At 33.5% G+C, this 25,724-nt stretch overlaps 1 protein-coding gene across 1 annotated transcript in view; it reads right to left on the bottom strand.

Moving 5' to 3' along the window:
• Window positions 1-24,825, bottom strand: part of LOC128998186 (succinate--CoA ligase [GDP-forming] subunit beta, mitochondrial) — a 39,426-nt gene extending 14,601 nt beyond the window's left edge. The window contains exons 1-6 of the mRNA XM_054424202.1: window positions 24,690-24,825; window positions 21,734-21,812; window positions 15,870-16,005; window positions 15,499-15,598; window positions 11,735-11,887; window positions 8,845-9,025 (exon numbers count right to left, since the gene is read on the bottom strand). Coding sequence (XP_054280177.1) covers window positions 8,845-9,025; window positions 11,735-11,887; window positions 15,499-15,598; window positions 15,870-16,005; window positions 21,734-21,805 — 642 coding nt within the window. The 5' untranslated portion in view covers window positions 21,806-21,812; window positions 24,690-24,825. The remainder of the gene's footprint in view (window positions 1-8,844; window positions 9,026-11,734; window positions 11,888-15,498; window positions 15,599-15,869; window positions 16,006-21,733; window positions 21,813-24,689) is intronic.
• Window positions 24,826-25,724: the final 899 nt, after the last annotated feature.

The following is a 25,724-nucleotide window of genomic DNA, read 5'->3' as shown; positions in this document are numbered from 1 at the left end:
AGATTTTTATAATAATTTTAATTTTACAAACAAACTATTACAGGAATTCTATTTTGGGACGGATGAATGATAAGGAAGCAACAAAAAGTGGTCACGAGTGCAAATGCCGGGGGGGGGGGGGAGGGGAGTACAATATAACAAACGCCAGAAACGATTATTTGTTTACTTTTCAGATTCCTTATCAAATCTCTGTCTCTCTCTCTCCCCCCTTCTCTCTCTCTCTCTCTCTCTCTCTCTCTCTCTCTTTCTCTCTCTCTCTCTCTCCCTCCCCCTCTCTCTCTCTCTCTCTCTCTCTCTCTCTCTCTCTCTCTCTCTCTCTCCCCCCCTCTCTCTCTCTCTCTCTCGCTCTCTCGCTCTCGCTCTCTAACGATGTACAGATTGTGGACTTAACGATTTAAGTTTTCCTGCAATTATTTCAGTTCAATCCCATACCTATCCTTATGGTTTCCTATCTATTATTTTTCAAAATAAATAGTAAAGCTGGTTAAACTATTTTTTATTTTATTTTCTTGAAACCAAACACTCTTTACCATCCGGTATTCTGCAGAGTCAAATGTTTAACACTGTGTTTATAAAAATTGAATGGCCACACAATTTCGTGTTTTATTTTTTTTATGTAATAGTAACTGGGATATTTATATATACCAATAAGTGCTGCAAGCTGTAATAAATGCTTCTGATTAATATCAAAATAATTTATAATTTATTTTGTTTAATACATCGGTCATTGAATACAAACCATAATGGGTTTTCTATTTGTAACTTTAACTTGCAAATACCTCGCTTAACTGGGGTCGCATCATCATGATGCATGTCTAAATACTATACAGTATATTATATAACCTCACAAATCCCCAAAAAAATGTTTTATGAACTGTGTTTTTCAGTATAATATTTCGATATGAACGATATATTTAACTATTTACGGTAATTTTTATGTGCAGTAGGTTCCCAATTATTGAAATACAGTTCATTTGACAAAAATAGGATGGAAGCAAAACGGAGAAATATCGATCAGTAGCGTCAAGGTCAAGCTATACGCTTGCACCTACAGACTGACAATCTTGCACTGACACTGACATACTAAAAATCGTCTGCTCCTGTCTGCTGTCACAACACTACAATATTTTGTGGTTGGGTCGTTGGGTGATTAGTAACCATGACAACTTGTGGATGGAGAGAAACCAAAGAAAGAATAGAACAAAGAGAAATAATAAGAGGTGTTTTACATCATTGTTATCTTTATCTTATTTTTATCATTGTTATTATTACCAGAAAGACTTAAGTACTGTACTATGGTTTTATGGTGTTTTATGAGTTATTTAATATTTTTATCCCCATACTTCTGTTCTGAAACATCATGTAGTAGTAAGCTAGGATGACTACGGTATCAGTAGTATTCTAGTCTATATTTTCTTTTGTTTTGTTCTTTACGTGATTTATTGCTGTACAGTAAGCAAGTTTTGTTTTGTTTGAGTAAGCATACGGTGTAGTTTTTATTACTGAACCAAGGTTAATGACTTAACATATCACGGTTGCGCAATACCTATTGTATTTTGACTATTTAAAATGTAAATTTACAATCACGTTAACGACCATTTATACAGAGTGTCCCGGAACAGCATTAATCCTGAGTAAGAAACATCTAAATATCATATTTATTTTTCCAGAAGTCCTTCGTTACTCACACAGCTAAAAGTTTTTTAGGCCTAAATCATTTGAAACCTGCACATTACAAATTTTCCACTGGACGACCACTAGTTAAAATTAAATTGTATTACAACAATCTTTATAGTAAGCAATGTAAGCTAGAATATGACTTATCTGCCTTCAGCTAATCCGTCATATGATAGTACGTTAGAGAGTATGCCCATGCTGAAGTTTTACTTATACTTGAAGAATGACTTAATTTAGTACCAAGAAATAAATCACACCCCTTACATACACTGTGCTGTTTTAATGCTGTGTAGTTGATTGCTACTGTATTAACCTGTGATCGCATATTAATTCCTTCATTAGGAACGTATTTGAAAAAATACTACTTTTATTTTTTTTTAATTTCTATGATTTATTTACAATAACAGAAATGTGTAAGATTAAAATAAATTAATGTGTTGCATTGTCCATTTAAAGTTACATCATAGTAAATAAAAATTCCACTGAATCTTAAACAATAAAAGCCGAAATTAGTTATAAAGAAAACACGAGTTTCCTTTATATATCTTTTAAAATCGAAATAAACATACTAAGCCACGGCTCGGTCCACCGGTACTTTTCATTTTAAACATTCAAATGAAGTCGATTATTTTAAATGTTTTATGAAACGTGACATGGCAAATTTCCACGGAACTTTTTTTGTCGGCTACTACTTTATTTTATTTTTTGGTCAGGTAAGTTTAAAAACAGTGGATTCTGTATACAAAAAGTAAAATGTTCTAAATCATATTTTTAATTTTTAGCTTATGTACGTAATTGAAATTGTATGAGAGGGGCTTCCCACCGTGCCGGGTTGTGCCGTGCGGGCATATTTTGATCCAGTGGCGGGTGTTTGGTGTTTTGAATAAGAATACTGAATTGCTCGTTTTCAGATCGTATCATTACAAATCCTATCATTTTAATACAAATTCCTATCATTTTTTACATCTGACATCAGTCAGAATCAGACGACATTATTGACAACGACACGACTCGATAACTGACGAAAAGAGTGATTTAGTGATAATAATTATTATAAAAAGCGTTAAAAATAAAAAATAAAATGTATCGCTCGTTTATATTGGCAAAAGTATTAAATAAACAGTAATACTGCTGAGGATAATGTAAGAATAGTCTTTTAATTGATTAGAAACTCATTACTCTGGAAAGTTTTATAATGTAATACAAATTCTTATACATCAAACTATTTAATGAAGTGGAGCAAAGTCGAGTCGTCCTCTTTCTCTCTGTCTCTAGTTGATAAAATTGTATGTCAGGAGCTAATACACATCAGAAGTACAACAGTTACCTCGGAAAGTGCTTCAAGAGCTTTCTGCGCATGCGCAAGCTGAGGTGCCCGTGGGTACAGAACGCCGAGTTATGTTTAAAAATGTAAACAAATGACAATAATGGCGGAATGTTTTCTCATAAGGCCCATGTTAAATTTTCAAAGGTTTGTACTCATATTATGGCGAAAATAGAATTTTCCTGGCTATACCACTGGTCTAGAACTTATTTTTGACCCATAACTTAGTTATTCCGTAAAAATAAACGTTTTTGTTACTGCGGACTTGCATTTGCTATTTTATATTCAGGTCGGATTTATTTAAAACTAAACATAACAAACTCATTCGTGGTCCAAAAATCCCCCTCTTCCAAGTAAGGCTATAACGGCACATTGCAAAACGAGAAAGTTGAAATTCTCAGAAGTCATCTGAATGTTCCTCTACCTCTGCGCGCATCCCTTGCAGTGATTCAATGGTGTCAGATTCAGACCAGCTTGTCGAGCAACTCTGTCGAGTGCTTGAAACTGTGCAAATGTAGTCTTCTTCTATAGAAATAAAATTACAGTTTTGTCTGTCCATTGCGTAGAATCATGCAGTTTTTGGTTATTTTTACATTTCTAGGCTATGAAGGCTCAAACGAGTCTCATCTCAATTTCTGTCTGTCTGTCTTTCTGTCATTCTGTCTGTACCAACAAAATGTAAATTTACGCTGCCTACTCCGAGAAAACTATATTACCGATTATGATTCAAATCTTTTTCCTGCATTCACTGGATTGGTTACAGTGAATTTGGCTATTAAAATATGGCCTCGCTACTTTGGAAATAAAATAACGAACCATCAAATTCTGCAGGTTTGCTTCGGCGGTGGTATTTCACTGTTAGTAGGGTAGTGATTAATATTAAAAAAGTATCACATTTTAAAACTTATCTTGCCTGCTATAGTTGGTAGATAATCAAAAATAGGATTTTTCAAGATATGTTTGGCCTACAGGATGTTTTAGCGAATTGTATCACTCAGTTTATACGTAAACTAAATTTACTCCCATGTGCCTATGGGAGTTTTGGTTTTTCTTTTCCGAGTTCGTTTGGCTCTTCCACCCGACCGATTTTCATGATTGAAGCCTCAAATTGAAGGTATGCACGCAGAGATTTCACATCAAGCATCGGCATATTGATATTTATTTATTTAATAATGGTATTTATTTCAATACTGCGGGGCAGCATAGGTCCTCTAGTCTTATATATATGTATTTTTAAAAATTGGTTTTTATTTTCCGAGTTCGTTTGGCTCTTCTACGCGACCGATTTCCATGATTGAGGTCTTATGTTTATGGAATGCTCGCACAGATTTCACATAAAGTATCGGCAATATTTATCTAATGTATTACTCCACCAAAAATATATATTTGATTTTTTTAAATTTCTACTTTGATTTAAGATGCATTTCACCAGTTACAATTTTATCTAATCCTATATATTTTGGTCTAAGAACCTTCAGTGAAATACCAGCTTTAATTTAAACTATTAGTTATTGAAATCGGACGAGTTTCAAGCAAACACAAGATGAATAACCAAGATAAATATTATTTTTCATAAGGTTTTTCTATGGTTAAAAACCCATAGTTCCACTATTATTTATGTTTTAGATTTAAAATAATTCGTGAATTATATTAATTTGAGCTATTAATCTTTGGCTTTAATTTTAACTATTAATCTTTTGAAACAATTAAGTCCAAGATACTGTATTACTCGATAAAAAATCTTAAATTTGAAATAAATCGAAGGCATATCTTTTAGTGGAGACCTAGGTTTCTACGTCAAAACGTTATCGTCAGTCCTGTTGTATCATAAATTTGATTATTTCTAGGATATGATATGTTATTTTAAAGCTGCTTAGCAGCACGAGTCCACTAGTTTTGTTTAAATTTCAAATCACACTTAATTTTATATAGTTAATCCTCTATCTAGTATTTGTCCAAAAAAGGACACGAAAAGTTAACGTGTGGGATAGCAATGTCATGTTTTTACATTTCGGACATTGGACAAAACAATTAAATATTGTAACCAGCAAACGGCCTCAAACCGTAAAAAAAATTCAACGCTGGAGGACACGTATTGAGAACATTTGGTTTTTCTTTAATTTACGGTATAATATAGTATAAAACATCTACCATATCCATAATAATGTTCTACCACTGCACCTAAACAGCAGAAAAAAACAAATCATTAAAGATTCGCACAATATGACAAATTATTTATAAATCAAAAACAGTATATTTTCTGTGCCAGTAGTTAATGCGTGATTGAACTTCAAACAAACAAACAAACACACAAACTTTCACATTTATAATATTAGTAAGATAAGATGTATTAATTAAATATTAATTACTAGCTGTGTGCCCGTTCTACGCACGGGGATCCTCTAGTGGTCAGTTGAAACCTTCCTAAATAAAGAAAAACTATTGTTTTGCATATTTTCAGATATGCTGGCTAAACTATTATATACAAACAAATACAGTATCTGACAGTTTCAAGTAAAAAAAAAATGCGTAATAGATCTATGAGGGGTACGGTACACTTCCATATCTGTTAGCACAAACAACTAAATGAGTAATATTCATTATTCGATTGTTTAATTCGATATATCGTTTGGTTAGTTAGGTTAGGTTAACCTTACCTAACTAACCAAACGATATATAGTTAAAATACTATACCTCAACCTCGCCATTCAGGTTGGAAATTTCACTATCAAAGGTGCTCTTGTCCTGCCCGTACGGAACACTGAGTAATATGCGCTACCAACTTATGAATAATTGTTGAAGCCTACGAACCCAAGAGATTGATAATTGGTCTGTTGGACGTATGGTCCAGCGAGCAGTACACAGCGGTGAGAAGACACATTGGAAATACGATTTGAGCATAATCCGTAAACCTCTGTTACAATCACCCACTGCAGTTGTCTCTAAAAACACTTTACACAACCACCATTGAAGTGCCGTCAACGAGTTGAAACCTTATATGTAAGCTATTGGTAACGCTTATGTAAAAAATTTAAGTTTCCCAGGCATATAGAACACTGAGTCAATGTCTTTTCCCCGGTTATCAACCCAAAACTCAATAGAAATTGTATACACAAAGAAGCTCTATTTTCATTTACGGTTACCCTACACATTATTGCACTTTTGATTAATTAAATCAGTTATGTAAGGAGAAACTGTTTTAACCCAACTTGGTTTGGATTTGCTTTTGAAACTTGATCTGAAATGATTGCGGTATTTGTAAACAATATTCAATGTAAACATATCAGTGACAGCTAGAGAAAAATAATCTTGATCCGAACAGCTGTTCGCTATGATGATTATGTGATAAACATTGTGAGAAAACTTGACAAAAATCGCACAAAATTGGGATTTAAACGTCCGTAAGTTTTTTTACAAAGTACTGAGGCCATATTTTAATAGCTAAAGAAACTTTCGCCAATCCAGTGAATACATTAAAATGATTCGAGGATCTTGATAGGTACTCTCGTTTTTCAGGAGAAGGCCGCGTAAAATGGCCTTTGGACCGTGACAGACGGAAGATAGACAACAACGGAATTGAGATAATAACGGAATTGAGATGAAACTTTTTTCGGATTCTTGAATGTTTAAAACGTAAAAATTGATGATTCTGAGCAATGTACAGACAAAACTCTAATTTTATTTATATAGATTAGTACCTGTGGTGATTTTTATTAGAAATTTATTGAAGTAAATAAACAGCAAAGTTAAAAACCATCCGACCAGTGTTTTTATTTAAAAAGTCGTAGGCCTATTTGATTGGCTTTGTTTTCTGAACTAAAATATCTATTTCCTGATCTATTTTTAGTTCCTGGTTTCGAAACATAATTTGGCAAAACAATTATTTATTCATTAAACAACTTGATCGAAAAATAATTTCGAAACATTGAACGACAATTAAAAAACTTTTGAATTCTAATAAACCTAGCTGCCGTACCTGTGTTTTACATCGGAGAGGATTTTGAAGAGAAAAAGTTTGATACACGTCACATATTTCAAATCCCACTCCAAACACGTCATGTTAATACGTTTACTTCCTTAAATTAAGAAAGTCACAATCTCCAATTAACAGGCCCGTAGCAAAAGTTAAAAGTTTCACAAATCGAATCGTTTCTACCTTTTGGACCGCAAAATCAAAGCACTGCATTGACAGCATTTACAGTTGACTTCGTCAAACATTCTGTTATCTACATTCTTCAAAAATGTAAACATTGTGAAACTTTGGAATCCCATGGGGCGTAACTCAAAGAAAACACGTTAAATGTAATCGGTATATTTGTTAACCAGGTACAGGGCTACCTCTTGAATTGATATAGATAATAAATCGAAAAATAAAGAAATATAAGTTGATTGATTATTGGCTCTTACAAAAGGGTAAACAATCAAGGAACATGATTTAATTAACTAACCACACATCACTGAGTCTATATCTTCATTCTTTCTTGTAAAAATCGCTTTGATTGTGGCTATATAAAATAGGGAAGTAAGATTTCACTGTACAACGAGCTCAAAAAGCTCGAGAACCAGCAATAAGATTGAAATAACCGGCAGAACCTTTAACCATCCACTGGCTCGCTAGTCGCTACCCCAGGTCGGTCGGTAGCCGGGTAGCCCATCAATGGAACCCGTTAGGCCCGCCCCGACCTCTCGCTGCAAGAGAGACAAGAATTTTGCCTTGTTCCACGCGCCTTTGATTGTTTGAGGCGGGAAAACTATTTGTGTGCTACGGCCCGCGCAACACAGGATATTGTTTTCGTATTAGTTGGCCTTTTTCCAAGATGACCGTGACCGTTAACTTATTTTATGGACTCCCTTGGAGAATAATTCAAAACTACAAAGAACATTTCTAATCCCACAGTATACTAGCTATTTAAATTATAAACACTTTGGTGTTTGAAAAATATTTTTGGACGATAAATTTTGCAGCTATTTGAAATCATCCAAGATGGCCGCTTGCCTCCAAGGACTCAACAATAGGCCTAATTGTGCGACTACAAAACAATAACTTCCCACCTTGCGTTTGCGAATTAGTTCGGTACATATTTGTATCCACAGTTGCCAGGACGACTATTAAGACGACCAAAGATTACAATGACATTTAGGTATTTAATCTGTAGAATAGTAATTGTTAAGTAATCTGGAAGACAACTAATTAAAATGAAGTGCGAAAGATGGGTTATGAGAGTGCTCAATGCCTGAAGCATAATCCGTTTGTTTGAGGTGCGAATCTTCAAGCTTGTAGAACAAATAAATATCACAAAGTAGAAGGGCAGGGGTGAAAGTGACTGAAGTGACAGGATACCCGGTGGATTTTCAGTGACTGGATTCCAGTGGTATGCTGTAAAATATATAGTGACTGGCTTAGCAGCACAAATTTTACGTGACTGGCTTTCCCATGCAAATGCGGTGGTGACTGCATTAGCATAGCATTTTTTACGTAATTATATTTTATTATTTTTAAGAAAAAAAGAGATATATACGTTCAGATATGTCTAGGCTTAAGATATTTACCAATATATATTATATATATATCATAGTCTTGAAATATATTGGGGGGTGCAACTGACTGACTTCCAGTGTATATTTTATGTGACTGGCTTCCCGGGCGCGGCCGTGTATATATATATATATATATATATATATATTTTTTTTTTTATTCCAAGAAGATCAACACAAGGTTAACTGTGATAATGTCCATGACTCTTGTTATATTTGGTTAGTTATAGCTTTGACAATGTCAATTACACTTATGTTTCTAATGATAATAAAGGATTCTTATTCTTACAGTTAATCTATATTTGTACCTTTTTAACTAAAGGTCCTTCAAATTTTAGGAATTTAGCAATTTCTTCTGCCTTTTCTTGGGAGATTCCTTCAAATATATCAATTGGATACTTTCCAATAAGCTCAGGAGTTTTTTCAGCAACATTTTCAATATCAGTTCCACCAGCAGGAGATGCAACTATTACAGGACCATTGCTTTGCCTAAACAATAAACCATTAGAAAAACCCTGAAGATAAACATTTAACATTTGTACCAATCACAAACTACAGTATCGGTAACCTAGAATTTTTCTATTACATAATTTAGTTTTGAACACAATTTCGGTAACCTTAAAATTTGAAATTGCAGATAATCAGATAATTTTTGTAGGGTATAATTTACAAAAATAAGTTAAAAAGAAATGAAGTTTATTTGGAAATGAATTTTTTAGCAAATTTCCCATATAGGGTATAAGCTATCACTGTAGATGGTAAAACCTAGACCAGGAACAAATTATTGTTTTGTTTTGAGGATCCAGAGACCATAAGAGCCATCCATTCAAATTCATATAATGTATGGAAGGGAATTAACATTAACCCTGAAAACGTTATGCGCAATGGTCTACTGTTCCATTGCCATTAAAACTGGACGCCCTAACCTACAAAACAACCAGGTCTTTACTCTGCTCCTATCACTAAACTGAAATCCATGCATTTTTTATGTGCCACCCAGATTAAGAAATTAAATTAGGCCTACTCTCAATTAAATACCACAGTGAATAATGATATCTAAACTATCAAGAAAAATTGATTTTTGCATCAATTGATCAATTGATTGATGCTCACACCTGATTTATTTTGAGGGAATCAGATTATGTAAACACGTTAGTGAAATAGTTTGAATTTTTAACAAGATAAAATATTTTGTCTAAAATACTTAGTAGGGCTTTACAAATATGCCATAAAATATTTACATATTGCTTCAAATTTGCATTTATAAAAAAAGGAACTTAACTATTCATTTAAGTTGTGTTGGTTGTTACGTTTGAAAATATTAAATATAACACCATTTTAAAATTGTATTAAGTATGATGATTTGATTTAAGAAACTAATGATCTATTTAGAACAATTTCCAATTCATGAAGTATGATTTCTGGGCCTATTTTGCCATTTGAACAACCAGTATACCAATGTAACAATGTAGTAAATTATTTACGTTTAGTTCTTACTGTAGTGTAACGATATTAAGGTATGTTATGACTGCATTTATAAACTCAAAAATAAATGCAGAGTTGAATGTGTAGGGGGCTTCAGCTTATCAATCCTGATATCGTTTGTCACTTTGACCTTAATTATTTATGTTTAATTCTTACTGTAGTGTAACGATATTAAGGTATGTTATGACTGCATTTATAAACTCAAAAATAAATGCAGAGTTGAATGTGTAGGGGGCTTGAGCTTATCAATCCTGATATCGTTTGTCACTTTGACCTTAGCAACAAGAGTTTCTTTGAGGCTAGTTTGAACGCCCATGTTTCATTGATAACAAAATGTAGCAGAGAACTTTTAGACATTAATTATAAACTGAAGATTGTCAATAAAACTATGCTTCCTAGTGTAACTTATACAAAAATTAAACAGAGTTTTACACAAACTATTTGATTTTCAATTCTAATAAATTACTACGAACAAAATATGTTAGGTACTTGTATTAGTTTAATAACAGAATTAGAATGCAGTTAAATTAATATACAGGGTGTCCCGTAACTCTCTGGACATATGTTTATAGTGTTATTGCTTAGGTCAAGACAAACACATTTCACCATAGGAACATGAATCTGTGATGTCTAGTTTTCTGTCTATCTGTATTTATGTGTTTTTTACAAAAACATTAATAACTCCCAAACGGTTTGAGATACAGTGTTGAGATTTTGCATAAATGTGTATCTTGTTAAGACCTATCTTTGTTTAAAATTATACTATAAAATCATTTACCGTTTAAAATTGGCAGCCATTTAAAACATTTGATTAGCATTGTTTAAATGATAAACGTGGTCATGCATTTAGAAAAGTAGACATTTCTCTGTTATTATTTTATTTATCCATTCTTAACAAATAAGGTATCATTGAAAACTACATAAAATTTACTAACTTTTTTTCTATTGCAAATTTTTTGTTAAGTTAACAGTTTATGTTAAATTTGGCATCAAATATTTTAAAGTAGTAAATTTTATGTAGTTTTCAATGATACCTTATTTGTTAAGAATGGATAAATAAAAAAATAACAGAGAAATGTCTACTTTTCTAAATGCATGACCACTTTTATCATTTAAACAATGTTAATCAAATGTTTTAAATGGCTGCCATTTTTAAACGGTAAATGATTTTTTTGTATAATTTTAAACGAAAATGGGTCTTAACAAGATAAACATTTATGCAAAATCTCAACGCTGTATCTCAAACCGTTTAGGAGTTATTAATGTTTTTGTAAAAAACACATAATACAGACAGACAGAAAACTAGGTATCACAGACCCATGTTCCTATGGTGAAATCTGTTTGTCTTGACCTAAGCAATAACACTGTATACATATGTCCAGAGAGTTACAGGACACCCTGTATTATCTTAAATCAAGGTGCGGTAAGATAACATTTTAACACGGTATCCATTAATTGCTGGGCAGTTTGACAGGTCAGCTAGTTTGAAATAAATGTAAGATCAACTATTCAGTTTGAATTAAAAAGATCAAATAGTCCATTTATATACCATACAAGTTATAGAATCTAAATTAAATACATTGGGATTGAACCTGGAACTTCCAGAACCGAGGCCCTGAGCACTACCACTAAACCAGCTCACTCTTAGAATGTGATGTTAGTCAAAGATTAAATTATAATATTAGCTATTACGGTATCACACTTGTCACTTACCTATCCATTAATATGCAAAAATATGTTTCTCTGTGGATATTGACTGATTCAGCAACCATAACTTTTTTCACCAAAATCCCATCTTTGGGAGTTTGTTTGGTGATTAGTCGATGACCAACCATCTTTGACACAATACCTTCAAGTTTTTCAGGACTGAAACAAGATCAACGATCACATAAGACCAATAGATGGAGCACGCCTATCTAACTAACATTAAAGCATGTTAGTCAGGTCCGCCATCTTACTGTAGGTTAGAAGCGCTAGATGTTGATGAATACTTAGACTAAAGTTAAATCGTTGAAACATCGCATGAATGATATCAATAAGTCTAGGACACTATTGGTTCTAATTAAAAGCTTAAAAGTTAATATTTTCTATTTTAAATCTTCAAATAAGGTCGGTACTTTTAAATGAGTTTTAAAATATGATACAAAAAAGTTTGTCAGCTACTACTTTTTTTATTTTTTGGTCAGGTAAGTTTAAAAATGGTGGATTTTGTAGCTAAAGAGTTGAATTTTTTGGATCATATTTTTTTTTAATTTTTAGCTGGTGTAGTTTGGTTGTAATTTAAATTGTAATATAGGGGCTACCCGTCACGCCGAGTTGCTTCATGCAGGCAGATTCTGCCTACAACCTCACTTATAATATAGTTTAGATACTCAAGTTTGGAGCTATACAGAAAAGTTACTAAAATAATTAGAAAAACACAGAGTACATATAAATGTTCTTCGTTTTATTTTTTGTATTCGTCTAAAAATTAATATTTGTTAGCTCTTTCAAACAAATTAATATGCCAGTCAGAATATAAAGGAGAGTTGTATAAAGAGTTTCAGATACTATCTTGTGACTTTGAAAATACGTACATTGTAAACCAAATGTCAGAACTTTATCAAACTTTAATACGATATAGATACATATATTATAAATTAATTTGTAGCTTTTCAGAATTTTTCTTTCGCCCAAAAAGTTTTTGTTGTTAATTATCTAATCTAACTTTTTCTAAGAAACGGTTAACGCTAGAAAACAAAGTAAAAGCGTATTTTAAAGGTCATTGTGTTAGTAATAAAAAAATACCCCCGCCGCAGCAAACCTGCAGACTAATCGAATTTCCATTTGACTGATTGGATTTACACTGAAATGTCTACTTAAAAATATAACATTTATTCTTGATTTAAATAGAATTAGTTTAACAAGTACTTAGGTTTGCTGCATCAGGGAGGGTAAAACTGTTTGTTTTTTTTTATGTGAATAGTTTCTTAAGAAATAAAAACATTTTCCAAATTTGATCAAAATATGTTCACAAACAAGCAAACTACAACAGTTTACTTATTCTCCATAAGAATAACATGGGAATTTTAAATTTACAATTTTTTGGAATTTTCTCCGTAACAATAAGGCGCATAATAACGCTTCAATATACTAAGTTATTTGTTTTTTTAAGCTCTACAAAATGGTTTGGAAAGAAATTGCTAAATTTTATGTTTTTTGGGTCAAAAATGGGAAAAACCTATTTTTACCCCATAAAACCCCCCGTAAACCCCCGTTCCCATGATTTGATCATGCTGGATCGCGAACTCGTTCGAATAAACGTATGTTTACACGTTTGTATCAAATTTCATCAAAATCAGATCATTTTTGCTCGAGTTATCGTGCTGACGGACACATATATATATATATATATATATATATATATATATATATATATATGAATTTGAACGGATGGTGATTTTGGCCTCTAGGGACCTCAAAACGAAAAAAAAATCGGTCCCGCGTCCAGGTCTTACCATGAGTACTACGGTAATAGCTTATTCCCTATATGGGAAATTCGCTAAAAAAGATAATATAAAGGCGTAATTGCGCCCGCTATTAGGGCTCATCACAGCCGGCAGCCGCCATCTTAGTGAAGATTGGTGAAAAATATTGGCTTCACGTCGCGGCCAACATGCTCCATCTATTGGTCTTATGTGATCGTTGAACAAGATGCATATCATAACGTAAAAAGTACACAAATATTTATATATAAAATATCTCAAATGTTGCTAACAAAATCTATAAGCTAAATGAATAATTCACTCAAAACTGTATTAGGAGTAGGTGGTTTTTCTTAATATTGAGTTAGTGGGTTATGATTTACAATTTGGATTGATAGACATAAGTTTACTATTAAATGCTGAATGGAAACATTTGTTTTCTCGTTTGAAATGTAATCTAACAACCAAAGTATTGACAATAACATTAGTAAAAAAAAACTTCAGGACAATTAACTATAGTCCTAGCCACCCTAAGTTGAGGCAGCCAAAGGCCGCACTAGATATACGCCGTGCGGCCTTGGGCTGCCTCAACTTAGGGTGGCGAGGACTATAAGTCTTACATTTCTTCCTTTGCCTCTGGATCACTAAATTGAGCATGTAAAGGTTTTTTTCCCCTCTGATACCGTAAAATGTATTATAGGCTAGTGTTTTAATTTATCACATGTATTATTCTAATGGTTATTGTTGTATTGTTTATGTTATTTTAATATTATTTGACCTGAGTTATTCTGTAAATCAGTTTTCCCACCGAGAGACACTTGGAAATTAAGGCCTATTTATTTATTTAGGCCTAGATAAATTCCAATGTATTTCTTAACAGTTCAGGTTCAAGATGGTCAATTTCCATAGACCATGACAAAAAACATTATCAAGTGTTGGAAAACACAAATAAACAGCGCCAAGTGTAACCATAATGGTCAACAAAGCAAAACCAAAACGTAGCCATTCAACCAATCAGGCGCTGTCTATCATTAACATATTAAAAATTCAAATCCATTTTTAGCCCCTGAGCTGTAATGTAACTAAAAATAGGGTTAACCTTTCGTCTACAGCGTTACGGCTGTTTTGGCATTAACATGCCATCATCAGACATCTTTGGCTAAAGCAGCATCGCTACAGTAGAAACACATAACACAAACACATTTTACACTTACAAAAATACGAAAATGAAATTTACATTCCTGTTGCACACATGGTACTGGTTGACATTATCTGAACTAGATGTCGACTGGAGGTTAATCCTGCATTGTTGTTGGCTTAGTGGTTGTCAAAAATAAACTAAACTAAACTGTATAATAAAGGAAATAAACTGGACACACTCAAAAATTTGAAATTTACAGAGCTTATGAAGAAAATAGTTTAGATGACACAATTTTAAATGACAAACTGCAATACAAATCACACTTCACATTTGATAGTATTTTAAACCAGGACAATAGAACAAAGGCAGGAGTACAAAGGTCAGTTGATAACACAACTAAGCCAACAACAATACAGGATAAAACTCCAGTCGGCATCTAGTTCAGATAATGTAAACCAGTACAGTTTGTGTGACAGGCCTATTAATTTTATTTTTCGTATTTTTGTAATTGTAAAATGTGTTTGTGTTATGTGTTTCTACTATGACGACGCTGCTTTAGCTGAAGATATCTGATGATGGCATGTTAATGCCAAAACGGCCGTAACGCAAGTTACAACTCATTGAGCTGTAGACGAAAGGTAAACCCTATTTTTAGTGTCATGAGCAGCTTCATAAACACAATATCAGTTAAATAAGTTGACAAGTAACCCCTCAATGATATGATTGTGAAATCAAAACACAAGTAACAATGAGCTGTATGCACATGTGAACATTACTAATAACATTGACAAATACTAACTCATATGATGTGATGCAATGTTAGTAAAGAGTGAGTGATTTTAGTAAAAGGACTGTTTATCAGACATACTTACTCCTTAGTTAGGTGTACTCCACCTTTGAAGCCGTTATCAAAATGTCCAAGACCCCTTCCACCAGCCAGAATCATTGCTTTAATGACATACTCATCTACTTCTAAAACATTGAGGGAAATATTTTATGTTTGATTGCAAGCATTTTTGTGTTATACTGTGTAATTTTTTGTACATTACAAAGTAAACAATCACAGCAATGAAATGTGGGCTACAGTTTATACTAAAACCTGTATATTTATTTATACATCCTCTTAAACGTGCAAGTAGAGCTGAGATTGTTACCAGTACGGTACGTGAAATCTAGCTTATACAATGTTTAAAATATTTGTAAGGGTACATTTTTAATTTAGGTTAAGTTTTGATATACTTACTAAATTTTGTCTTCAAATTCTTGAGGTCACCTTCGTTCTCTACAATCTCAAACTTCTGAACGGAAACACCAAAGTTTTGCAGCAAATTCTTGCTGTGACATTCCAGCAGATTCAAATGCCGAATCTGCTTGTACTCCTAAAGAAGATCTTAAATGTAATTCAGCCAACAAATTAGCCTTAGGCCTATTCATCAACTTGGTGTTGCCAGGTAAAATAATGATGGAGCAAAGTTTGTTTTTACACAATATAACAGGGTATATACTATTTTATTAAAGTGAAATTCCAGGTTTTTTCCAGGTTTTTTCCTGGTTTTTCAAAGTTTTTCCAGGTTCCCGCATATCTGTTTGGTTCCACTTAAAACTATAATCAATTTAAGACTTGCAGCTTAAGTATACAATATACATCAAATTTGTTTCAAGTCCAGTGAGCTAGTGTTGAAAAAATAATAATCCTTATTAAGTAATAATTTTCATTATCATCATTACTTAAGGCCACAGAAACATCGTCTCTCTCGATGGCAGCAAAATCCTGAATATTATCTTCATTTTTTATGAACACATTATCAACGGCGGCAAAATCCTGAATATTTCCTGCGGTCGTGTGGTCGCTTCCCACAGTGACGTAAAAGTAATCACAGTCTTACGTTATCATAGAAAAATCCTGGACATCTCCCGCGGTATGTATACATTATCGCCGTCTCTCGCGATCACGAAAACGTAATCATCGTCATCCGCGTTCGCGGCAAAATAACGAAAATGTTCCGAGGCCGTGTAGACACCATCATTGACTCCCGTGGTCACGGGAACGTAATCGTTGTCGTCCGCGATCTCGGCAAAATCATGAAAATTTCCCGCGGCAGTGTAAACATCATCGTTTATCCCGCGGTCACGTAAACGTCATCGTCGTTGTCCGCGATCGCGGCAAAATCATGGACATCTTCCGCGGCCGTGTAGACATCAACATTGCTACCCGCAGTCATGGAAACGTCATCGTCGTCGTCCGCGGTCACGGCAAATCACTAATATCTTCCCCGGCCGTGTGGACATCATTATACTGATAATGAATTTAAAAATTAACAAACATTATCATTGTAAGTGGGACAAATGATTTAAACAAAAACAACTGGATGGAGGGAAACCAGTTTTACCATGATTAATTACGACTAAGTGACCAGTTTCCTGAATAGGCCGTGTGGAAATAATAAATTATATAACTTAAAAATGCTGAAAAAACTAAACTACCTATAGTGGTGACCACACACCACCACTACCAACCAAGTATGTGCACTAGCAGCGACTTGATTGAATCAGCTCAGCCCATGTGATAAATGTTTAATCAGATGTAAAATGTGTGATGTGTGTAATAGTGTAATCAGTTCAGTCTTTTTGTTTGTGTCTATGTCAACGTGTGTGTTTAATTTTTAATAGCCCACCTCTGAGGAACAAAGTAAGGTAACAAAATACTTTCTAGCAATTGGCTATACGGTAAATCAATATCAAGACGATGAATTCTAAAAATTTAGTAGGTTGAGGTCCTTTTAACCGTAAACAAAATGGTACAACCCACAATGCTGTAAAAATTACAGTTCAAAAGTTATGCAACTTTCGTAGTTTTTTTACAGCCATAAAATATCAGTTACTGTTAGTTCCACCACTTGCCCATTAAATAAGGGTTGATGACAAGCTAAAGGGAGAAAGTATGTGTTATATTTTGATTTTATATATATATTTAGCATATTTTAATTGATGTTATGGTATTTATGGCAATTAACGTGACCATGGGAACCTGTATGGATTTATATATCACCTTTTAACTTTCTGAGACTTTTTGCTTTCTTTTCTTTTTCTCCAGGCCCTTATTGTATATGGCACACTCCTAGGGGTCACTCCCCGCATGCTCAGAAAGTACTGCTCCATAAAAAAAGGCTATCCGAGTAATATGTCAGGTTCACTATCTGGAGCATTGTTCGCTGAACTTCGCATTATGACTGTCGTGAATGTCTATAATTTACCAATCTTTGTTAGCTATTAAGGAAATGGAAGAATATCTTGTTTGCAAGAATCTTGTTTGGTTTGTCCACTCATATCTTACAAGTTACAAGAAATAGAAACAGTGTACATTTAAGTAGCAATAGATTGAGTTAAACTAATACAGTAGAACCTCTTTAATCCGAACCCCTGTAATCCGAACGTCCACTAATCCGAACGCCTCATTGCTGTACTCTATACACAATACAGTAGCTCTTTATTGTAAACTGTATTTATTGATATACGCACCGTAACTTAATTATTTCAATTGTAATGTACAGTACTGTTTTTTTCCTTACACTACTAGGTCTAAATAAACACTGTATTTTACTTTCTAAAGCATTTTTAACTTTTCCCTAGCTATTGTTATGTAAAAACAACAATATGTTCTGTAATCTGAACTATTCAATAGTCCGAACTACCCCCGGTCCCAATTAGTTCGGATTAAAGAGGTTCTACTGTAACTGTTTTCCTGTTACAGGCATAAAGTTTTACAATGCTCGTCCAGAAAGTGTTCGGTCGTTGCGGAAGTCTAAATTTACTAAATTTGTAAAAGATTGGCTCGAAACGAATCCTTTTTATGAATTTGTTGAATTTTATGGTGCTCTGAAGGCTAGCCATTGTTTTATTTTAATTTGTAATTTTATTTATAAACTCAGGTATGTGTCACAATTTTATTTTCTTTGGTTTTTTCCCCAAACTTTATGGTTTGCTGCTTTGTTTCCTGAGTGAGATTAAACAATTTCAGCATGGTTTGTAATGGTGAACATTTCATTTATTTATGTAAATTGGTTTGATTTATGTTTAGCATAGTTTGATTTTACCTATTGTATTTATTACTGAATGGTATAATAAATCTCTTGTATCTCTTGAACCAGAAACTAGATTTTTAGCTGAAAATAACTGTGCAAACATTTTTCTGCTCTCACAAACATTATCAGAACTACAGCCGTTCAAAGTTTTGTTTACTTTTGTAAATTGACTAACCTATTTGTTAGACTACGATATTTCCTCACCAGAAACTTTACATATTATGTTAATTCTAAGTGATTAAAGTAAATATTAAGGTTTTATACTCACTTTTAACTTTTGAAAATAAAGGTGCAAAAATTCTTGGAGGTCACGAATATACTAAGGTAGTTTTTGATTTATAATATTTACATTCTTGTCTGCTTGCTGCATTACGGTGAACTAAAACCGAAATTAAATGAAAGAAAATACGAAGAGGAGAAGAGAATAAAAATAATGTAATGCTAAGTAAGGCATTCAAAGTACATGTGTTACAAACATCTGAAATACAACTGATCTCTGAATATTTCAGAATAATATCACGTCTTATTTAGGTACGTGTGGAAGGCAAGTTGGGCTTTATGCGGATTCATGGCTGTATTAAGTGTTTTGAAGTTAGGTTGGATTAGAAAGGTAAAGTGTAGGTTATAGTGAACCGAGTTGATAATTTATTTTACACAGAGGATGTTTTTGTGATATTGAAATAGTGGCTTAAACAGAACTACATAACAATTTCAAAAATACTTGTATTTTTTGCATTGATAACTAGGCTATATCAAGTTTTTAGTGAGGAAACATTGTATCAAATATTTAGTAGATTTTAGGAAAAATTATCAAAGATCAAGTTTTTCATTACCTTAACCAGGTAATGGGGTATTTTAACACCCCATCAGTTTGGTTTTAGAAAATCAAAAACATCACAGATGCATTGTTCGAGGTCAGTAGAGGCAGGCGTGTTATTCTGTATTTTTTGACTTGGCCAAGGCTTTCGACTCAGTTGAGAGATCGTTCCTTTGAAAAAAAATTAGAACTGAAAGGTGTTAAAGGTGTAGCTCTGTAATGGTTTCGATGTTATTTTCATAATAGAAAGCAGTTTGTAAATATTAATGGAATCAATTGTAATCTTGGTAATGTAGATTTTTGGGTGGTCCAAAGTAGCTTGTTAGGGCCTTTACAATTCTTAACATAGGCCTACCTACATTAACAACTTGTGAAATTAAATATTGAAGGTGAATTTTACCTTTTTGCCGGCGACACCTTAGTATTATTCCAAGGCGAAAATTGGGACTCAGCTTTTGCCAATGCCGAAAGAGGTATCAAAAATAAAAAAATTGTTTTATCAGTATGTGTTAACGCTCAACGTCACTAAATTTATTCCAATTAAGAGCTCGAGGTGACACACCCGTAACGAAATCAAAATTCATTAATGTGGTCATGAAATTGGAAATAATTTAGCTTGCCCGGTAATAAATTGAGATCAAAGTTATAAATATCTTGGAGTTGTGTCTGATTCAAAATTGTCATGGGCAGATCTTGTGTCATACTTAAACAAAAAGTTAAGACAGCTTAGTTTTGCTTTTTGCCAACTGCACCAATTTCTTGAAATAGGTTAAATTAAAAATGTATATTTTTCTTATATACAGTCACCGCTTGAGGGGGTAATAATTGCCTGGGGCTGTGTGTACAACAACAACTAACAACCTCTCGTTTTAACACAAAAGGCAATCATAAAAGTGGCACTTGGCAACTGTAGGCAATACCCTTTTAAGCTCTGTTCACTGAAATGAATGTACTTGATATAATTTAACTGTTCATCAGAACAGTTTCACTGTTTATATCACCATGAGACACTCTTTGATCATCCACAGCATGACCATAATACTCGACATGCACTAGGCAAATGTATATACGCTTACCCTGACTTACAAAGACATTTTCCACAACTAACTGCTACTACGTTACACACATAATTTACTCCAACCTTCCACTAGACTTACGAGACTACGACAGACACTCAATCATAACGCACAAAAAACACATTGTCAATGGCTCAAACTCTTTGGTAGAAATGGAGCTAATAGATTATTAGTTTCTATACACAGACAATAGGTGACAGCTGATACAGCGTGTGCTTGTGTGCACGTGTGTGTGTGTGTGTGTGTGTGCGTGGCAGAGGGGGGGGGGGGGCGATTTGGGTGGTTAGTGATTAGGGAAGTTAATCTGATAGTCATCTATGTTTCAATGTCATTTGTCAAAATTCCGCTAGCGTTTTGCAATTAGAAGTTTCTTTATTTTTACTAACTTATGTATCAACGTTTCTTGTTCTTTCTTATTATAATATAAAAAGGCTCACTCCCATGCACGGGTTCTCCCATGTGAGATCAATTTTGTATATTTTCAACTTATTCAGTTATAAACCTCTATTGTATATATTTTGTAAAAACTATGAAAAATTATTAGGCCCTATTTTTTTTCAAAATAAAAGATATTTTTATTTGATTTAGTAAACAAAACTTCGACCGTATTTCGGTTAATATTTGTGAGTGCGGAGACATTTTTCACCATTATTTTCAGCTAAAAATCTAGTTTCTGGTGATATATAAATATATAAGATGCCATGGTCACGTTAATCGAAATAATTACCGAATTATTGCAAACACTGAATGGTACAATAAATCTTTTGAATCTTTAAATCTTTTTTATATTTGTCAGTTTGCTGACAAAGTTTTTTTTTTGTTTTTTGTTTTTTGTTTTTTTTGTTATAGGGCCTATCCATGCCTGTAGCATCTATTTTAAGTTTGTTTTTTTTAAGTGAATAATCCAAACCCTGGTCTTGTTACTATCTAACGTGTTGACCTTTTTATGGAAATATTTTGTAGAAAATCCAATCAGGCAAATGGAAATTCCCAGTCTCAAGCCTGCAGGTTTGCTGTGGCAGGGTATTATGAGGGCTGTTTTTATAATGGTCTTTATTTTCCAAATCAAGCCCTGATTGGTATGTGAATAGACAAATAAATTGAGATAGCAAAAAAAATAAGCTAAACTTACCTGGGAGTTTGAGTTGGTCAGTAAACGAGGCCACCGTAACATCTTGCATGAATTTTTTAGCACAGCAGCCATTTTAAATCTGGAAACATAAATCACTACAAACAAAACATATTTGTGATTTAAATAGGTACATTCCAATCCGATTTCTTTTGTACTCCAGAGACGGAACGGTAAAGTCACCTGGACAAATTTGATAGCATCCTGAAGGAAGATAGTTTCTCACAAATATGCAGACTAAAGTATTTCTCTATGAGTAAGGCCCGGTTCACACGAACGACAAACCTAGCAGACTAGGCTTGGACTAGGTAAGCACGACTGGGTAGCGGACCACAGGATCATATGGAGCCGTTTACACGAGCCTAGGACGCTGACTAGCTAGTCGTGTTCAAGCTTGATGTCCCAAAACCTAGTCGGGCCCCGCTTCCCAGTCCCTTTTGGGAGCTTTCACACGAGCGATCGGGTAGTCGCGCTGCAGCTCGCATTCTTACCTTTGTTCTCATTATGCACCAGTGATGGAACAGAATGGTTTTGATATTGATATTTTCACCTAGTCCGTGGACATGTCGCTTGTGTGAACCGGTGTATCCTGTGGTCCGCTACTCAGTCGTGCTTACCTAGTCCAAGCCTAGTCTGCTAGGTATGTCGTTCGTGTGAACCGGGCCTAAGATGAAGAGGGCCTGTATGAGAAGAGGGCTAGATAGTTCTAATCTAGCAAACATCCACCTGTATTTTACCATCTAATCACTATCAAAATCCCTCAGATAGGTTTATATATTGTTTGTTATCTAATTTATATTATTTATTGCCATAGTTTAACTGTCTTGTTGCATATTCTTTCGAGTGTAACTCAAAATGCCATCTTGTTCCCTGTATTTTTGTAAAATGGCAATTCCTTGGGATAAAAAATGAATAAAAATGTAGGAATAAAACTAAAATATAATAGGGCTAAACTGCAAAGTAGAAGCCAGGCCCTAACTAAGAGAAAATATTCTATAGGTATTATCTTAGGGTAAATGACAGTACCGATAAAACAAACATTAAAAACCAACTACAGGTAAGCCATTTGACATTTGGAGCAAGCTTCATCACACAGTGTTTGGTTTTCAGGATGACTTTTGTTTGGTTACGTTTTTTTAAGGCAGCCTGTAGTTAAAATATGGTTTTGTTGTTTGAAATTTAACACATTTGCAAAAACAAATGGCATTTTATGGGTAAAATTGGACGGAAAAAGGCACTTCTAGAACAAAAGAAACGGAACATAATAGTGCCCTTAGATTAAGGTGATATTCTCAAATAAAAAGGTCACCTGGTTTAGGTAACTTAAGAATGTAAGGACAAGGTCTGAATCCAGAATAGCAACCTATTCTCCAGGGGCGGCTCCAGGAATAATATTTTGGGTAGGCCTGAGAAGGATCAAGAAAGAATTTGGAAGGCGAACAAGAGGTTTGAAGGGCTTTTCCTGCAAAAAGGGGGAATTTTAAAATTTAAATGCAAAATAATTAGTTTGAATGCTTTCTTTAAATTATATATAATAACATTTCTTTATTTATTTATAATTTTGAAATAAGTACCGGGCCTTAGACCCACTGGAGCCGCCCCTGCCTTTCTCAATCCTAAACCAATGTTTCCAATTCTATGAATTTAAGTTAAGACTTGAGTTTTAACCTTCTGGGCCTTATTGACAAAATTTAGGTAGGCCTTGAAAGTGTTTTATTGCTTCCACTGATAGGAAATAGCAGGTAGGCTATTCGTATTGTGATTGCTGGCAGCAATTTTTGAAATCGTTATTTCATTGTGTTTAACACACTATTTTAATTGCACAACAACTGCCTGTGTGTAATATAAATTATCAACTCAGTTCACTATAACCTACACTTTACCTTCCTAATCTAACCTAACTTCAAAACACTTAATACAGTCACGAATCCGCATAAGCCCAACTTGCCTTCCACACATGCCTAAATAAAATCATTCTGAAATAAGTTATTCAGTGCCGTGTTGTTTCTTAGATGTTTGTAGCACATGTAATTTAAATGACTTGATTGACTTATTTTTATTCTCTTCTCTTCAATTTCGTATTTTCATTTCATTTTCATTTCAGGTTCAGTATAGTTGTACAAGAAGTAAGTAACAGTTAGTCCGTTCCGTAATTCCGTAATGCGGCAAGCAGTAGCAGACTAGAATAGAAGGTAGATAAAGGAAATCAAAACGACAAATTATCTTAATCATTCTGATTAAAACTGTTCTTGTAACTGGGTTATATCATATATTATCTTAAGTTACCTTAGTTAATATTCGTGGCCTCGGAGACATTTTTGCACTGTTATTTCCTGGTAAAAAGTGAGTCTTCTACTTTAATTAGGCCTACTTACAATTAACGTAATATATCAAGTATCTGGAGAGAACATTTCATAGGCTTATAAATAGGTTAGGTCAAAAAAACAAAGTACCGGTAAATAAAACTTAAAACAGCCGTAACTCTGTTATTTGAGAGCGCGGAAAAATTTTTGCACCATTATTTTCAGCTAAAAATCTAGTTTCTAGTGATATATAAATCTATATAGGTTCCCATGGTCACGTTCGTCGCAATAAATACCAATTTTATAATAGATATATTTAAAATTATCGATTATTGATCAATATGTTGAGTTCGATAGTTTCAATCGATATTAGCATAGCCCAGTTAAGAAACTGTACCTGTTTTTTTTTTTAATTCAAATGAGTAGAAGCACTTATTAACTAAAGCATACAATAACTAAAGATTTGTTAACTTATATGAATAGGTTTTAGGCCTATGAACAAAAAGGTTTTGTCCCACAAAAATTCGAAGTTTAGCCTTATGTTAAGATTCAGTCAACAAATTTGACAAAAAGGTGTTTTAAATCTTCTCAGGCTCTCTTATCAAATTTAATTTTTAATACATTTAGCCTATGTAGTTTATTGAATGAATACTTACTTAATTTATGCGTTGTTTACTGGATTTAGATAATGGAAACTGGCGTTATGTTAGAAGCAATTCAAGACGGAAGTGAATGGCGAACTTTGGCTGGAAAAATAGGATAGTCTATCTCTTATCTTCTACTCAAAGTTGAACAGCAAAAGCAAACATAACATGAAAAATAAACATGAAATTCCGATCAGTTTGTGTTTGGACATGTGAGGTTAGGTTGAGTATCGAGTACAGTACCGGCTGCTTCATTCTATTCAATTACAATAACAAACTGTTTTTTGAATTGAAAGAAAAAGAAAGGACAACCAACCACATGTGGATAAAACAGTCTGTGAGAGTTGAGAGAAGTTTGTTATGTACATACTAAAAATCTGATTAAACTTTATTAGATCACATATATAATTATTCAAATATATTTCATTTAAAGAAAATATAAGATAATTTATAGCATAATGATAACCAGTAAGATTATACTTGAGTGTTATTTCATTCATGATTTGGAGTTGATTTTTATAGGATAAATTTAATCAAGGAAAATCTAAATCGTTTACGAAAATACTGACTGTATGTAATTAGTGATGACATAATAGTATATTTCATCCCTAGGGCCTAAACTGACTTTTTTTAACCAAGGTCAAGCTTAACGATCGAGGTGAAGCCGATGTTGAAAAATTAGCGAGGGTTAACGAGTCACTTTTTGCCCGTGTGGTGAACTATATTTTTCGTCATATTGCATTATTAATTAACAAACAAAGCTAGAAAATGAAATAATTTGTATGTAAAGATAACCTCTCAAAACTACTTCCAGCTTGTTTTCAATTCTGCTAATGCAACTAAGTAGCTGTTTAGTAAGTGATCAATCGTTTCGTCCATTACGATACGATTGTGTTACATTACAGTACATTATAATACCATCGATATGTCGAGCGATCGACAACAATATCCTAAAACCTTGCCTAATAATTCAATCGATAAATAATTTCGATCGATACGATTACCACAACAGAAATTTTCAACTGTTTATAACAGTTGGTTTTTACT

This window comes from Macrosteles quadrilineatus, unplaced genomic scaffold (genome assembly GCF_028750875.1).
Source record: "Macrosteles quadrilineatus isolate MER2022 unplaced genomic scaffold, UCM_ALF_1.0 Scaffold_7__1_contigs__length_78375512, whole genome shotgun sequence".
NCBI lineage: Eukaryota > Metazoa > Arthropoda > Insecta > Hemiptera > Cicadellidae > Macrosteles > Macrosteles quadrilineatus.
This window is presented reverse-complemented; position numbering and strand designations above follow the sequence as displayed.